This window comes from Elephantulus edwardii, unplaced genomic scaffold (genome assembly GCF_000299155.1).
Source record: "Elephantulus edwardii isolate Elephantulus edwardi_28Jun2011 unplaced genomic scaffold, EleEdw1.0 scaffold00031, whole genome shotgun sequence".
NCBI classification, from domain to species: Eukaryota; Metazoa; Chordata; class Mammalia; order Macroscelidea; family Macroscelididae; genus Elephantulus; species Elephantulus edwardii.
Genome location: NW_006399781.1, coordinates 16,845,343 through 16,857,609, shown reverse-complemented (window position 1 = coordinate 16,857,609; position 12,267 = coordinate 16,845,343). Strand labels below are relative to the sequence as shown.

Sequence of the window (12,267 nt, the reverse complement as noted above, 5' to 3'; positions counted from 1 at the left end):
CACACACACACACACACACACACACACACACACACTCTTATTTAACAGATTATATTCTTGGTAAGTGATTTAATGCGTGTGATTATTGAGAGCTCTGGTGGCCTTCTCAGTAGAGAGTTGCACTACTAGCTCTGAGGTCACATCTCACTTGTTGGAATCTGTCGGCTACGCTGTGGAAGATAGATGGGTAGTCTCTTTTTGCACAGTTTACAGAGTCAGAACCCCAATGGAGGGTCAGGTTTGAAATGGTTCTAACTCTATGGCAATAAGTAGAGTTATTGTGATTTTAAGTTGTAATGTGATGCTTTTTGTAATTTGAGATGATTATTTTGTTACTTTGTTCACTTACTTTCTTTGTTGTTTTCTTCCTTTCCTGCTTCTTTTGTCTGATTTTACAGAGGCAAATACCGTATTGTATACATAACTCCAGAATTCTGCTCAGGCAACTTGAACCTTCTAAAGGAACTTGATGCCATTATTGGTAAGTCATACAGGAGGATTTTTAGAAGTATTTTTTGAATTGTAGTTGCTCGATGCTGTTGAGTCGAGCTTGACTTATCAGGACCCTATGAACAATAAATCTTTATCCTGCCCTATCTTGTGTCATCCTCATTATCTTTTATACACTTGAGCCCATTGCTGCAGTCTCTGTGTCATCCATCTTGATGGGGGTTTCTTCCTTTCTTTCGCTGGCCCTTCACCCTTCCAAACATGTTATTCTTTCCCAAGGAGTAGTCTCTCCTAGCAGCATGTTCAAAGTATGAGAGACAAAGCTTCACAATTCTTCCCTTCAAGGAGCCCTTCAGCAGTACCTTTTCCCAGACATACCTGTTCATTCTTTTGGCCGTTCATAGGATATTCATTGCTCTTCTCTAACACCACAGCTCAAAGGCATCAGTCTTCTTCTGCCATCCTTATTCATTGTCCAGCTATCACACGAATAGTATGTAATTGAAAAGAGCATGGACTGATCAGGTGCACTTTAGTCTTCAAACTGACGTCAGGGCTTTTCAGTATGTTGGAGTGGTCCCTGACAGTGAACTTGCCTAACACAGTGTTTCCTGTTTTCTGACTGATACCAAGGCTGTTGATTTGGGATCCAAGCAAGAAGAGTTATATCTGTTAAAGTTTAACCTGTGGATGGCTGGATGCAGGTAGTCTCTGGATTAAGGTCTTACAGACAACTCCTGCTTACTCCTTATTATGTACATTTGCCCTCATTTTGGAAATACTGAACTTGAACCTGCCCTCAACAAGTTATTTATCATAATCCCCTTTCCTTACATCACCTATGACCTGGAAGTCATTGAAAAGCCTTCAAGCTTTTTTTGCACTAATTCTTTGAACTTGTTCATTCTATTTCTAACCCTTGTTGAGAATTTGCCTCCCCACCAACCCAGATATCTTATTAAAACATAGATTAAAAAAACAGATAAAACATAGGTTATGATTCCAGTATACTAGGAGTGGAAATGAAAATTCTCAGCATGAAGAATTGAATGAACCTTTTTGAAGGATTTCACTAAGAACTGTATGCACTCTTACCAGATGCAATCTACAGATTCAACTAGGAATGCATTGTTTTAACTTGCAGAGTGCCAATGCTAGACTTTGCCCTTGAATTCATTTTAATAATTATTTTATATACAGTCTTTAAGATTTCTTCTCAGACTATTGTAGTTGATATCTTTATTTTGTAATGTCTTTATTTTAATATTATTCACTTTACTTATAGTGTCTTTATTTTACTTAATAGTTCTTGGTACAGTATCACATTGCATGGCATGCGTATGCAATCACATGTATTTTTTTAATTTACTGAGCTTCAGATTCTATGAAATTGTTACTTCTTATATTTTGAATCTAAATTAATCAGTGTAATAGTTATTCACCCTGGTTCCTCATGAGAATCATCTTTGAAACTTTAGAAAAGTCTAGATAATTATCCTTTAGCTTTGAAAAGTTTTAGTTAAGAGTTGTAATGTGGGACAAGTATTGAATATACCATGGACTTCTGGGAGAACGAACAGGTTCGACCTGGAGAGGGTGAAGTCAGGCTGCTCCTTGGAGGAAAGGATTCTGAAGCTTCGTTTTACATAATTTGGACATGTTGAAAGGCGGGATCAGTCCTTAGAGAGGGACAGCGCAGGAGTGGAGTACCCTCGATGAGATGAATTGAGTCAGTGACTGGTGTAATGGGGGTACGTGTGTCAAAGACAGTAAGATTGGCAAGTGATAGAGCAGGGTTTAGGGCTGTTGTACATAGGGTCACTATGAGTTGCAGACGACTCGACGGCACATAACAATGACAACAACAGTGTGGGACCCTATCATTTGTAGTTTTTTGCAATCCTGACATGTAACCAAGGTTGGGAAACATTGAGTAAGATTGATTTTAAAAACCAAAACCCAGAAATTAGAAATACATGTAATATAAATATATCAAAAACTAGTGCTTTTTAAAAAAATTTGAATTTTGTTTCCTCTTGGAGTTTAGACTCAGCTTTCCATAATACACTCTATGGTTCCTATTGTGAATGCTCATGTTTCAAACACACTATTGAATAAGAAAATGGAGTTTACCACTGTTACATAGTCTATATAATTAAACAGACATCAACAAACCCCTAAACTTTCTACTGTTCAGATGATTACAATTTAAGACAACCTTCCATCGGGTTTCTGAGGATATAAATCTTGATGGTAGCACATTGTCCCATCTATCTTTCAAGAGTAGCTGGATTCACACCTTCTTGAAAGTTCTGTGCTTACTTTAGTGCAAAGCTTCAAAAAGCTTCGTTCTGTTCCACTTTCTACTGAGAATTTGCATTTCTACAACCTTCATTATGCAGATGACACACCCCTCGGTGAAACTGAGGAGCACCAGAAGCACTGCTTTTGGTCAAGGACTGCAGCCTTAAATATGAATTGAAGCTCACTATCTAGGAGACAAAAGATTCTCAACACTGGGCTGATTGGCAGCATCATCATAGATGGTGAAGAGATTGAGATTGTTCACAGCTTTAGTTTGCTTGGCTCCAAGAAATTAAAAGACTAATTGCATTGGAAAAGTCTGCTCTAGGGACCTCTGCAGAGTACTGAAGAGCAATGACATCAGTCTGGAGACTAAGGTGCGCCTAATCCAGGCCATAGTCTTCATGATTATTTGCTATGCATCTAATAGCTGGACAATGACTAGGGATGAAAGAAAGAGAATCGATGCCTTTGAACTGTGGTGCTGGAGAAGATTATTGAATATACCATGGACTGCTAAGAGAACAAACAGGTTCATCCTACAGAGAGTGAAACCAGGCTGTTCGTTGGAGGCAAAGATTCTGAGTCTTCGTCTGACATACCTTGGGCATGTTACAAGGAGGTGCCAGTCCCTGGAGAAGGACATGATGCTTCTGAGAGTGGAAGAGAGGAAGACCCTGGAAAAGATGAGACGGATTGATTCAGTGACTGGGATAATGAGGGTGGGTATGCCAGAGACATTAAGGTTGGCCCAGGATAGAGCATGTTTCAGGGATATTGTACAGAGAGTTACTGTGAGTCACAAGCAACTCAACAGCATATAACAATAACAACAACAACAACCCTAAGTATACTGTAATCTACTTTTTTTCCTTTGCAGCCCAACTTGTAATCATTGCTAAGGCTGTGTTAAGATAATTCCAGATAGTTTTCAACATCCCAACATTTAATGGCTATTTGCATATAACTTTAGGGAAGAATTTAGAAAATATTCTAACTATATATGAAAATTGTGTTTTTTAAGTATCTTTTAAGCATCCACTAAAGAATCAGAGCAGAAATTAAAACTTGAAAATATATGTAAAGGTAATTCTATCAAAGAATATATATTGGATAGTAAAATTTCCTCCTTGGCATAGTGGCTTTTGCCTTTAATGGGAAATAATGTTTTGTATCATGTTGTTTGAAGTTCTTGTTTTATTTTATTTTATTTTATTTTAGTATTTGCTTTGGTTTTGTGAGTAAGTGCATCATTTGCTTAAATATTTGTTTAGATTCTTTTGAGAGTTAACACTGTTTTCATTTTTGTAATGGGAACACCAAAAACATTAAAGCATAATATTCTGTTATGATGGAAGAAATATTCTCTCTTAGGTACATTCCTTGGTGTACTCTCATTGTTGAATAAGAGGGATAAATGAAGTGAAAATTATTCTTGAAATATTTTCCTCTCACTTTCTGTTTCCTGGGAATTGTGAAATGCTTGCCAAAAAAGCAATGTACTCAGATGGCTATTTGTATAGTAGTTTGACATTTAGCTAATCAGATTTACCATTTTTATGATAAATGTTAAATTAACTACTCTGGGTTTATAACAGAAACAGCAAACATAATTTTACAGACATTCTTTAAAACTTACCACAGTTATGATTGTCTTTCAAATTTAAAATAAGGTTTGAATGACAAATATGGCCTAATGAAATATGTATAGGGCCTTGCAGACACTTAGACCTTCATATTTAAAGCAAATGTTGACAAAGCTTACCTAAACTGATTGTGAGGAACAAACTTTAGATCTGGATTGTCAGTTTGTTATGCTTATAAATAAGACTTTTAAAAGAAAGGAAAATTTGAAAGTAAAAGACCATTATTTTTGTCTTAACCCAAAGTCTGAATGATTTATTTTCTAAAACGAAAATAAGAATCGTGAGAACATTGAATTTATTTCCAGCTACTCAATGTTTAGTAGTTTCGTTTTTGTTTGCTTTCTCCTCTACTCATGGGACTTGTATTAAAGCTGGTAATCTCACTGCATAGAAATTATTTATTTACATGTCTCTCTCCTTTTCTAAACAATTGTGAACTTTTCAAGGTCAAGGATTGAGCCTTATTAATTTTTTTTTATTCCTAGAAAGTTCATAACAAAGTTAAACTTGTTTCTGAGTCAATTTTAATTCATAGTGACCCCTGTGTTTTAAAGTAGAACTGTCCATGGAACTGTATTGATTGAATCTTGGTACAGAAGCAACTTGGTAGTGCTTTCGTCAGTGCGGCTTTGGGTAGATTATGTGTATCAGCCTTTGCAGGCAAATGCAAACTGTTGGTGCTGCTCAAGGACCTTATATCAACGGAGAGATTTACGTCAAGGGATTAGACCATATAAGGATTTGTTTTTGTTGTTGTGTACCATTGAGTAGGAGCTGACCCATCAGTGGGTTTACAGAGGCAGTAAATCACACATTACCTATCTTCCTCAATAGAGCAGCTGGTGGATCATTCGAGAAACTGGACTTCATGAAGAAGGTTGTGGTGTCAGGATTGGAGAAATACTCATCAAGACCCTTCATTGTGTCGATGACACAAACTTGCTGAAATTGAGGAACACTTGAAGCGCTTGCTGCAGAAGTTCAAGAACTGCAGCCTTCAATATGGATTACATTTCAACATCAAGAAAATGGAAATACTAGCCACTAGGCCAGTAGTAGGCAACATTATGTTAGATGGAGAATAGATTGAAATTGTTAAATATTTCATCTTGTTCAGATTCACAATCAACACACTTGACACCAGCAATCTAGATATCAAAAGACAAATTGCATTGGGAAAATCTGCTGCCACAGACTTCTTCACAGTACTGCAAAGCAATGATGTCAGTCTTAAGACTAAGGTGTGACTAGTCCAAGCTTGTTGTGCTTTTTCAAACTGGGGAATGACTAAGATGACAAAAAAACTCTATGCCTTGGATTATGGTACTGGAGAAGAGTAATCAACATACCATGGATGGATAAGAATACTAACAGGTCTATGCTGAAGAAGGGGAAACCAGGTTGCTCCTTGGAAGTAAGGATTTAGAGACTACAGCTCACATAATTTGGGCATGTTATCAAGATGGACTAGAGAAGGAAGTAATGCTTGGAAGTGTAGAAGATCAGCACAAGAGAGGCAGACCCTAGATGAGATGGGTTGACATGATGACTGTGACAATAGGATCTGAGCAATGTGTAGGAAACAGTGAGGTTGCCCTAGCACAGGGCAAGGTTCAGAGCTGTTGTTCATATAGTCATTAAAAGTTGTAGTTGACTGGATAGTGTGTAACAACAACCACATTGGCAGCACAGTTTTGTACCACATCAAAAGAAAAAGGAAGAAATACACATAGTCACTTTACTAGAAAGAACTGGCCAACCTTGACATATTTCCAGAAGTGCCACATAGCCAGGAGCTAATGATAATGAAGGGAAAAGTTCAAGCTGAAGCCATTAGCAAAAAAAAATAAGATCCCGAGTTCCCCAGTGGTCCCGTGGATCTGTGTCTTGCTTCAACAGTGTTTGGACGGAACAGACCCGGCGACTTACCCCCTTCTAACCTCCGACTACCCTCCAACTTCACCTCCAGGCGTAACCTCGGGATCATCTCAACCATCTCTTATTTTCGGGACCAGCTAACACCTTTTTTTTGTTAGCCCCAAAACCTCGACCAACTATGAGCTCTCAGATCCGTCAAAATTATTCGGCCGAAGCAGAAGCTGGCGTCAACCGTCTGGTCATCCTGCACCTGCGGGCCTCTTACACCTACCTCTCTCTGGGTTTTTATTTTGACCGTGATGATGTGGCCTTGGAAGGCGTGGGGCACTTCTTCCACGAGTTGGCAAGTGAGAAGCGCGAGGGTGCTGAGCGGCTCTTGAAGCTGCAAAACCAGCGCGGCGGGCGAGTCCTCTTCCAAGATATCCAGAAGCCATCCCAGGATGAGTGGGGTAAAACCCTGGATGCCATGCAAGCAGTGCTGGCCTTGGAGAAGAACCTAAACCAGGCCCTTCTGGATCTGCACGCCGTGGGTTCCACCCACACTGACCCCCATCACTGTGACTTTCTGGAGAACCACTTCCTGGACGAGAAAGTGAAACTGCTGAAAAAGATGGGTGACCATCTGACCAACATTAGGAGACTGGGCGGCCCGCAGGCTGGGCTGGGCGAGTATCTCACCCTCAAGCACGACTAGGGGTCTGCGGGGACTTGCAGGGGGAAACCTCTGTGTCCCCCTGCCAACAGCAGCAAGCTTCTCTATCCCACCCTGGTGTAGAATCTTATCCACCCAGAAGCCCTTCACCCAAGCCTTGGGCCAAATGAAACAATAAAGCTTTTTTGCAACAGCCAAAAAAAAAAAAAAAATAAGATCCCAGGAATTGATGGGATGCTAGTTGACATGTTTTAAAAGACATGCAGCCCTGGATGTGCTCACTAGGGGGACAGCTGCTTAAATAACTGAATGGAAGAGTTCCCATTCACAAGAAAGGTGATTCAACAGGATGTATAAATTATCAGACAGTATCATATGGAAGCAAAATATTACTGAAGATCATTAAAAAATTACTAGAATAGTACATAGACAGTCCATACCACCCCAGCCATTCAGGTGGGATTTAGAAGAGGTAGTGGCACCAGGGGTATCATTGCTGTTATCAAATGGTCTTACCTGAAAGCAGAGCATACCAAAAGAATGTCTTGTTTATGTTTTATTGACTATGCAGAGACATTTGGCTGTGTGAATAATAATAAACTATGATGAACATTGAAAAAAGTGGGAATCCCAGAGCACTTCATGTGAAACCTGCACCTAGATCAAGAGACTGTAGGGTGAATAGAGCAAGGGAACACTATGTGGTTTAAAATGAGAAAAAAGTGTGTGTCAGCATTGTATTTTTTTCTTCATACCTATTTAATCTGTATGCTTAGCAAATTATTTGAGCTGGACTCTGAAGCAGAATGTGGCATCAGGATTAAAGGAAGGAAAACTCATTAGCAACCTTCAGGATGCAGATGATAAAACCATTTTTTTTCCTTCCGAAAGTGAGGAGGACTTGAAGCACTTGCTTCAGAAGATCAAGAATGTAACCTTCAATATGGATTGCATCTCTATATGGATTTCATGTCAAGAAAAAAAAAATCCTTGCCACTTGACCAATAAGCCACTATTAATACATTTGGTACCAACAAACAGGAGGTGTCTTGCACTGGGAAAATTTGCAGTCAGGGACCTCCCAAAATTATTGAGATGCAGTGATGTCAGTTTGAAGGTGAATGTGCCTTTGCTTCAAGCCATAGTCTTTTCAGTCACTTGTTATGCATCTGAGAGTTGGACAGTGAATAAGGATGACAGAAGAAAAATTGATGATGTCTCTCAACTGTGGAGTTCAAGAAGTGTACTGACTATCCCATGGCCTGCCAGAAGAACAGACAGCTGTGTCTTAGAGAAGGTGCAGCCATAGTGCTCATTGGAGGCAAAGATGATAAAGCTTTGACTCACATACTTTGGTCATGTTGCAAGGAGAGGCTTTTCCTTGGAGAGGGATATCCTACTTGGGAAGGGCAGAAGGATGGTATAGGAGAGGAAGACACTCAGCTAGGTGGATTGACATAGTTACTGCATCTGATCTGTCCACTGTGAGTCATAATAGACTTGATGGCACAAACAACAACAATAAGGCAGTGAAGTACCTTGGCATGTATTTAGCAACAATGAATGAAACCCAACCTTTTGGTAAACTTTCATTAAAATTACAATAAAAAATACAATAGTAGTAGTGATTTTTTGTTGTTGTTGTTCTGAAATACTTGAACTTGTTTCTGTGTCAAGGGAGTTCTGGTTGCCTAGTCCATAGGGAATTGTACTGTTAAACTAAAGGCCACACCTCTCTGGTGGTTCAAATCCACCAGATGCTCTACAGGAGAAAGATGGACAGTGTCCTCCTTTGCTATTTACAACCTCTGAAATCATCTGGCATGTCAGCTAAAATGGTAATGAGAATTGTTTCAATGTAGGACACTAATAGAATTAAAATATGTGTATTTTCTAATTTTATATTTAGAGTAAAACTAGATATTATTGTTATCCATGTTTGACTTGCTAGAGAATTAAGATTTAAGAGGCTGATTTGGGACTGCTTTCTAAATGTGGCCAAGAAATTATCTCCAGTGAACTCATTAGATGGGTCCTTCTTCCTTATAAGTAAAAATAGTAACATAGAAGTCCAGGCTTTTTTATACAAGCAAATGAAGGGGTTTATTAGGACAAATATTTTGCAAATGGAAGCTTAGAAGGACGTGGTAGTGCTTAGCCCATGGCTCATGGAACAGAGGGGAGCATTATTCTTTTAAAAGGTCTTGAGGCAGAAAGGAAAAGGATATCAAGTTTATTCATGGAAAGGACAGGATATTTTTTCATAGTCAACCTATTTAGAGGAAAAAATTATTTTTATTCATGAAAGGAGGAGGACATTATCTGAGATTGTCTGTGTGGGAAGGGTGAGGATAATGAAACGTGTGCACCTGTTCCTTCAATAGGGCTGCCAACAGAAGTACTTTCTTGGTCTTGTAGTGAGTATGCCAGATGCCTGAGGTGGCCTGCTTCAGCAAATTTCAGAAAAATTTCAGAAATGCATGTGTGCGACTTTAAAGGTGGCCATCTCTAGGTGAAGCAAATGGTCATCCCAGAACATCCCCTTTCAAGGTGGCACTCTCTCAAAGCTCATACAATAGCCCCTCACATGTCACCTGAAATCTCTTAGCAAATTAAAAGGGTGCAAGAGGGAACACCCAGAAGTGCCGAGGCTCTCCATTTACACTGTGTCAAGTAATGCCATCAAGTTGACTCTGACTTTGGGACACCATGAAGAATAAATTGAAACCTTCTCATTTCAGAGACGAAGAGAGAGAGAGATATGTATGGTGCAGTGGAGGGATTTGTAGCAAAAGAAAGAACAAATTAAATTTCTTCTTACCTGCTTTGTATATAAGACTTAGTTTTCCCCTTACATTTTACATGTCATCATGTGTCTCTTTGCTGGCATTTCAGAGGGTTCCTCCACAGTATGGTAAATGTTTAATCATGGATAGTGATGCACACCATTGAAAAAAGAAATGTGGAGGCCTGCAAGGAGGCGGAGAAGTAGTTGCACGCAAGAGGTTTGAATTTTGGGGCTGTTTCTTTGTGTACTTATGCGGGGATTCCGGAAAGGAACCGGTGTGCAGGTCCGTGAGGTTCCTGGAGGGGAAGCAGGCCTTGACACCCCTACAGCAAAAGAAAGAGGGAGGAAGAGCTCCTAGGATTTGGATATTGTCATCTTCGGAGATACCCTTTATGGAAGGAAGGTTGACATTTCTCAAGAGATGCCGCGTTCCAACCCCGCCAGCGGAATAAAGGAAAACACGACACTGGGATTCGTTGCAGCTTGATACTTCTTTATTCTGGTAATGGCGCCTTCCGCCTTCTTCTTCCCCTCAACCCCTTATATACCCTTAGCCTAGATAACTTCTAACCTAATTCCTATTGGCTCTTACTCTACTAACTTAACTATTCCTATTGGCTATTAACTCTCTATTCCTATTGACTTATAACTAACACTTAACATTTTCTTATTGGCTAATACTTAACTTTATTTCTCCAATCAATTTCTGCCACACTTGCCCAGTACCATTCATATTTCCCAATGCGTCAGCACCTGCAGCTCCTGCAGTTCCCCCTTTTTTGTTTTAAGACTCATGAGCGACAGCGTCTTCTGTTCTTCTTTTAGGCACTCTCTCCATTATACTCCTGACCCTGTCCAAGCTTTCGTACATCAAGCCTCCATTTTGCAGAAAGGGGGAACTTCAGGAGCTTCCCGGCAGCTGGTGATGCCCCAGAAACGAAAGAGAATGGACAGGGTTCAGGGGTCACTGACGTTGGACGATGTGACTGTGAAGTTCACCTGGGAGGAGTGGCAGCTCCTGGGCCCTGCTCAGAAGGCCCTGTACTGGGGCATGATGCTGGAGACCCACAGTCACCTGGTGTCCATCGGGTGTGACATTAGCAGAGCAGATGCCCTCTCCATATTGCAGCAGAGAGAGCCACTGCGAACTCTACTGGACAGAAGCCAGGGTGGAAGCTCTTCAGAAACCTGGGACCTTGATGATCATCCACGTGTATGGTTACAACATGTTAGAAGAGTCAAGGGAACTGGACAGTCAGATAAACATGCTGCATCAGAAAACACCACTCGTCAGAATACAGTTCATCTTCCTTTAAGGGAAAGTCATTGTATCTTTGACATCTGTCAAAGAGGTGTGAAGTCAAATTTAAGCTTACCCTCCGTTACGCAGATCAGAAGTGAGGAGGTAAAGAATTCCACTGAGCCTCTCAAAGACGAGACAGTCTTGGTCCCTGTGGGTCGTGAACAATTTTGTCCTCGAATCAAATTCCCCAAGAGCCAGAAATGCAGCCCGACCAAATCTACACTCATTAAGCATTAGGAATCTGACAAGATGAAAAAGCCCCATGCCTGCAGCGAGTGTGGGAAAGCCTTCCACAGAAGGTCTACCCTCACTGACCATCAGCTCCTCCACGCAGGACAGAAGCCCTATCGATGCAGTCTGTGTGGGGAAGCCTTCTTTAAAAAGTCAAATCTCATTGACCATCACCACTCAACACATAGAGGACAAAAGCCTTATAAATGTGTGGAGTGTGGCAGAGCCTTTCTCCAGAAGAAGCAGCTCACCATCCATTGGAAGAGGCATATGGCGGAGAAACCACACACATGCAGTGAGTGTGGGAAGGGATTCATTCTCAAGAGTTATCTCACCGAGCATCAGCGAATCCACACGGGGGAGAAACCCTACATGTGTTGGGAGTGTGGTAAAGGATTCAACAGGCATTATGGTCTCACCGTGCACCAACGAACCCACACAGGAGAGAAGCCCTATGTTTGTGGTGAGTGCGGCAAAGGCTTCACATACAAGAGAGGTGTCATTAGCCACCAGCGGACGCACAGTGGTGAAAAGCCCTACTTGTGCAATGAGTGTGGCAAACGTTTGAAGCATAAGAAGAGTCTTATCCACCAGAGAACTCACAAGGGAGAGACGCCATATGTGTGCAGGGATTGTGGCCGGGGCTTCCAGAAGAAGACAAGCCTCACCGTCCACCTGCGAATTCACATGGGGGAGAAGCCATATGTGTGCGGGGACTGTGGCAAGGGCTTTAGACAGAAGTCAAGCCTCAGTGCTCATCAGACGTGTCACACGCGCCAGTTCCTCTCCTCCTGCAGTGACTGCGGCAAGTCCTTCTCCCGGAAATCGACCCTCAACTCGCATCAGAAGATCCACAGGGGTGAGAAGCCTTTCCATTGCAGCGAGTGCCAGAAGGCCTTCCGCTCCAAGAGAGATCTCACTGTGCATCAGAGATCACACACTGGAGAAAAGCCCTTCCATTGCAGTGAGTGCCAGAAGGCCTTCCGCTCCAAGAGAAATCTCATTGTGCATCAGA

The 12,267-nt window shown here is 41.1% G+C and overlaps 2 protein-coding genes and 1 pseudogene across 2 annotated transcripts in view; all 3 read left to right on the top strand.

The window, feature by feature from the left end:
* Nucleotides 1-12,267, top strand: part of WRN (Werner syndrome, RecQ helicase-like) — a 207,244-nt gene that overhangs the window by 72,271 nt on the left and 122,706 nt on the right. Inside the window, exon 15 of the mRNA XM_006884172.1 lies at nucleotides 399-481. Coding sequence (XP_006884234.1) covers nucleotides 399-481 — 83 coding nt within the window. The remainder of the gene's footprint in view (nucleotides 1-398; nucleotides 482-12,267) is intronic.
* On the top strand, nucleotides 6,457-6,972 carry LOC102846343 (ferritin light chain-like). Its single transcript, XM_006884120.1, has one exon. The coding sequence runs from the start codon at nucleotides 6,457-6,459 to the stop codon at nucleotides 6,970-6,972; it is 516 nt and encodes a 171-aa protein (XP_006884182.1).
* Nucleotides 10,512-12,267, top strand: part of LOC102862501 — a 4,722-nt pseudogene continuing 2,966 nt past the window's right edge.